Here is a 5,814-nt window from a genome sequence, read left to right on the forward strand (position 1 = left end):
CCCCACTCCTCACATCAAGGAGAGGATGGGGAGGACTCCTAGGACATTTGTATATATTATATATACATAATCATGTACATAACATGCATGTGTCATATATGTATATAGCATATATAGTTCCTTATATATACATATTACATGTATGATACATTGTTAGATATGGTCATTTTATGATAGGTGTGTTTAGTTATTTTTCTTTGTTACAAAGGAAAGATCAGTTGGAGGTGGGGTAAATTACTACAGGGTAAAAACAAAGGACATAAATCAAGCATAGTTTTTTTTTAAAGACATAGAATAAAGTTTAGGATAGGAAATATAATCAAAATTATCATTTCATCCTCCTTCATTTGACCATTTTTTGAAAATAATGAAATGAGAACATATTTTGACTGGGCCCTCAAAAACATTACATATTTTTGACCAGAAGCAACTTCTTTCTGGCCAGAGATTTCTTGAGAGCTTTCTTCACATCTTTATTTCTAAGTGTGTAGATAAGTGGATTTAACAGTGGGGTAATCACACAGTAGAAGACAGATATGACTTTGCCAATGGTGAAATTATACTTAGCTGGGGGACGCACATAGGTAAATATGATGGTGCCATAGTAAATTGTGACAACAGTCAAGTGAGAGGCACAGGTGGAGAAAGCTTTCTTCTTGGCCTCCCAAGAAGGCATCTTAATGATGGTAATTATTATTTGAACATAGGAAGACATTGTGAGCAGGAAAGAGCTCAAAATCACCACAGAGCTACAAGTGTAGCCCACGGCTTCCACCATGAAGGTATCTGAGCAAGAGAGTTTGAATATGGGATCTGAGTCACAGAAAAAGTGATTGATCTTCTGAGGACCACAGAAGTAGAGATGGGAGATGAGAATGGTTGGTAGCAGTGGGGCAATAAAACCACCTACCCAGGAGCCAGCTGAAAACAGAAGGCAGACTTGAGGACTCATTAGGATTGCATAATGCAGCGGATTACAAATAGCAAGATACCGATCATAGGCCATTACAGCTAGCAGAATACACTCAGTAGCTCCCATGGAGAAGAAGAAATAGTATTGAGCTACACATTCAGCAACAGGGATAGTGACATTCTGTGATATACAGGTGGCCAATAGTTTGGGCACTGTCACTGTAGTGTACCAAATCTCCAAAAAGGAAAGATTCCCTAAGAAAATGTACATGGGAGTGTGAAGCATGGGCTCCGTGAGAACAATGATGATGATGAGGGCATTTCCAGTGAGGGAGAGTAGGTACACAGTAAGGAACATCACAAAGAGTGTGATCTTTAGTTGTTGGATACCAGAAAAGCCAAGAAAAATAAATTCCATCACTGTGGTTTGGTTTCTTCCATCCATATTTCATTTTGCCTGATCTGAAGAGAGAAAGTGAAACATAGCAGGAAAAAAATGAACACATAGAAAAACTCATAGTTTGCTCTATTTCCAAACTGATGAACTACAAAAAGAGAAAGCTGGAGCCATGATGCAAGTATGTGGAAGAAACACCAAAGCATATACATGGGCTATATTTCACAATTCTAAAATGCCTAGTTGAGCTAGATAAATCAATAATAATAACTATAGCTAGCATTTAGATAGTGCTTTAAGGTTTACAAAGCACTTTTCATATGTTAACTAATTTGAGCCTCACAATAACCCTTTGAAGCTGTTACTGTTATCCCTATTTTGCAGATGTAGATTCTGAGCCTATGAGAGATTAAATGACTGCTAATAAGCATCTGAGGATGGATTTGAATTCAGGTCTTCTAGACTCCCAAGTCCCATACTCTATCCACTGTGCCATCTAAAAACCTCTAATTTATTTTTTTAACTGCTCTATTCAGATGCAGGGAAAGAAATCAAACTACTTAATTTAGTTTTCCAAAAAGGAAAGTAAGTCCATTGAGGAGGGCAAATGGGAGCTGTCTGAAGAGAGTGATCTGATCTGAATATGCATAGAATTTACCAGCTGATATATTTTTAAATGAATAGGTATAGAAGATAGAAGTAAGAGCAGGTAACAGAGGATGAAGACAAAATTATGGTTCATTCCCATAACAACAGTGTCAGGAATGATGAAATTCAGGATAAGCTTATGATATTAAGGGAAGTTAAGGGCAATACATGTGATTTTTTAAAAAAGCCATATTAGGATAAAGAGGAAGATTGAAAGAAGAGATAAGATCACTGTTATAGCTGAATAAGAAAATGACTAACAACAGATACAAAATGGAATCTTTTTAACTCTTATTTTCCTTCTGTTCTCTCCGCAAAAGAGAGATACTTTGGAGTATAAAGGATAGAGCAAAAATACCTAATGGGGATACACAGTACAAATATGGAGGTTGTTTGACATTATTTGGTGTTCTTGATAAAATCCAATCACCTGCCCCACATAAATTTTATTCCTGGAACCTCAAAGAACTGACAGATGTGACTGCTGAGCTACTGTCAATGATATTTGAAAGATCATGGAGAATGTGGGAGGCACTTCAGAACTGAAGAAGGGCAAATCCTGTCTCAATTTTCAAAAAAGAAAATAGAAAATAGAGTCTGAACATAGAGCCTGGTGAGTTTGAGTTCCATCTTTGGCAAAAACTTTTGAGCTCACTCTATTAAACATGAACATCTCTGTGAGGAAGCAATAACTGCTAGTAGTCAGTGTGACTTAATAGTTCATACTAGACTAGCCTCATTAAACAAGTTCAGGGGGATGTTCTAGTGCCTAGTAGCACAATACCTATCAATTAACTATCAGATAGTATATGCTTAATAAATCCATCTTGATGGATTGATGTACCCAGGTTTTAGCAAAGCATTTGACAAAATGTATGATGTTATCTTTCTGGAAAAATATTATGAACTATGGGCCTGCCGCAAGACAAACTGAGACCTGTTAAAGACTTCAGCTTAAAAAGGCCAAGGTCTCCCGCTGCATCCAGAGCCATCTCCAGGTGTCCTGATCTTGCCACTGGACCCAGATGGCTCCAGAGGAGACAATGAGGCTGGTGACTTTGCACTTGTGTGTGATGGCATCACCTCCCTGATGTCATGGTCCTCTTTGAGAATGAAGGACAAACAACAACAGTAAGTGATAATAAAATTAGATGCATTTGGAGCTGCTTGAATCAAAGTGAATCAAACTAGTCATTCTATGCTAAGGCTTCTGGTAAAGCACCCTACCGACGAGAACTTGGTGTTATAATATTAACATTTTTATCAATGACTTGCCTCCAGGCACAAATTAAATTCAATCAGAGATGACACCAGACTCAGCATATTTGCTTAGAGTCAGAAGCCAAAAAGATCTTCACAAGCTAGAATATTGAGTTAAATAAATTAGATGAAATTTAATAGAAAGGAGTAAAAGCAAGAACTTATTTTGGAGTTCATGAAAGTATTTAATATAAAAGAGATGGAAAATGCCCGTTTAGTTAACAATTTGTATGACAAAGATCCGGGGACTTAAGCTGATTGCCAGCTCAGTATGAATACACAATACCCTATGGTAGGAAAAACAACAACAACAACAACAACAACAACAACAAATGAGATCATGGGCTGAATTAAGAGAGTCATAACTTATAGGAATAAGGAGGTAGTAGTTCCCCTATACTTTGCTGAAGTAGGATCACATGTGGAGTACTTTGTTCATTGTAGGTACCACACTTCAGGAAAGACATCAATAAGCTAGAAATCTTCCAGAGGTAGAAAAACAAGAGTGAAGTACCTTGAGTTCCTGCCATATAAAGATCAGTTTAAGGAAATGGAATTGTTTTGTTTGTTTTTCTGGGGAAGAGGTGATTTGGTGAGGCATAATAGCTGTCTTTAAATATTTGAAGGGATATCATGAGATAAAAGGGTTACATTTGTTCTGATTGTTGTCAGAGGGGAGAACCAGGGACAAATATTGGAAGTTGCAAAAAGACAAATTTAGACTTTATTTAAGGGAAGATCTCTTAATAATTAGAGCACTCCAAAGGAGGAATGAGCAGATCTAGATGTAATGAGTTATCCCTTTGTTGGAGGCCTTTAAACAGAGTATGAGTGATATTGTTTTGTAGGGGGACATTTTTTTTCTTTGTCTGAGTTAGGATGAAGGACCTTTCCAAATCCAAAAGGCTGTGATTCTGTGATATAACCTAGTAAGTATAGCTATAGGATCTGAAATCACTTTGTATTCAATGTGGATGGTTAGCATGGTTAACATAGATCACTAGTAGCTGCAAGACAAAGCCATAGACTTTGTATGACCTCACGTTTGCAAGGGGCTGTAGATTACATACTGACCTTTGTTGTAACTATTTTATGAAGCCTTGAAGTGTTCTCTAGAATATTTAGTTCAGTGGTTTTGGGGGTATAATAATAACAAACCAAGGTTGTTATTTAACTTCCTGAAGACAAGATAGATTTAGATTCCACCCTAATCCATTTTGTATAAAAGACATTTTATATGTCATTGATTCTAAGAAGTGCTCAGTAAAGATGCCATTGGCTCTTTTCAATGACAATTATTCACTCCTATTACTGGAAAAACAAACCAGTTTTCATGTTAAACTGGTAATTATTTCTATATTGGAAGAACTTCTTTTTATATCCACTTATTTACATAGATGCTGTCTCCCTAACGAGACAGATTGAATTCAATCACTAAAATTATTTGCTTTATGTCTTCCTAAATCACTATACCCAGCAGAATATCACATAGCATAGGTAATAATAATAGCCAACATTTATATAACACTTATTATGTGCCAGGCACTGTGCTAAGTGCTTTACAATTATTATCCCACTTGATCCTCACAAAAACCCTGGGAAGTAGATACTGTTATTATCCCTATTTTACAGATGAAAAAACTCAGGAAAACAAGGATTAAGACTTGCCCAGGGTCACACAGCTAGGAAGTGTTTAAAGCCACATTTAAACTCAGGTCTTCCTGATTTCAGGCCCAGAGCTCCATCAGAGAATACTTTACAATTATAATGGTATGATATGATATGACATAATGTAATATAATATGGTATGATATCATATGATATGACATGACATAACATAATCAATTAAAATGGTAATAAACAATAATCCTCATCACATTATAGCTCCAATTTTCTGGCAGGAATCTTGCCTTTGCCTGGTAATTAAGACAGTATTGTATAATGTCAAGGACAAGAGATCTAAGTTCAAATCCTGTATCAGATCCTTACTAGCTATGTAATAATGGACAAATTGCATAGGTTTATTGTACATATTTCTTCATATGTAAATGGGGATAACATCTATATACCCATCACATAGGCTTATTTTGAAAAACAAATGAAATAATGCATATGAGTTTTGTAACCTTTAAAACTCTTTATAAATAATCTCTTTGTTGATGATATGATGGCATTTGGAAAATCATAAAGATTCAATTAGAAGGTTAGTTTAAATAATTAATAATTTTAGCAAAGTAGTAAGATATAAAACAAACCCACATAAATCATCATCATTTTTATATATCACCAACAAAACCCTGCAAAAAGAGATAGTAAGAGATACCCTATTTAAAATAACTGTAATAGTATAAAATACTTGGGAGCATACCTGGCAAAACAGTCTCAGGAACTACACAAGCATAATTATGAAACACTCTTTATACAAATAAAGTTGGATTTAAATAATTGAAGAAATATTTATTGTCCAAGGTAGGTAAAGCCAATATAATAAAAATGACAATTTTACCTAATGAACCTATTTATCCACTGATATACCAATTAAATTACCAAAAAATTATTTTATTGAGTTAGAAAAATAATAACAAAATTCATTTGGA

The 5,814-nt window shown here is 35.2% G+C and overlaps 1 protein-coding gene across 1 annotated transcript; it reads right to left on the bottom strand.

Moving 5' to 3' along the window:
- Window positions 1–406: 406 nt before the first annotated feature.
- Window positions 407–1,357, bottom strand: LOC110194227 (olfactory receptor 6F1-like). Its single transcript, XM_020966417.1, has one exon. The coding sequence runs from the start codon at window positions 1,355–1,357 to the stop codon at window positions 407–409; it is 951 nt and encodes a 316-aa protein (XP_020822076.1).
- Window positions 1,358–5,814: the final 4,457 nt, after the last annotated feature.

The sequence above is a fragment of the Phascolarctos cinereus genome, unplaced genomic scaffold (assembly GCF_003287225.1).
Source record: "Phascolarctos cinereus isolate Bilbo 61053 unplaced genomic scaffold, phaCin_HiC Scaffold_5;HRSCAF=322, whole genome shotgun sequence".
Taxonomy (NCBI): domain Eukaryota; kingdom Metazoa; phylum Chordata; class Mammalia; order Diprotodontia; family Phascolarctidae; genus Phascolarctos; species Phascolarctos cinereus.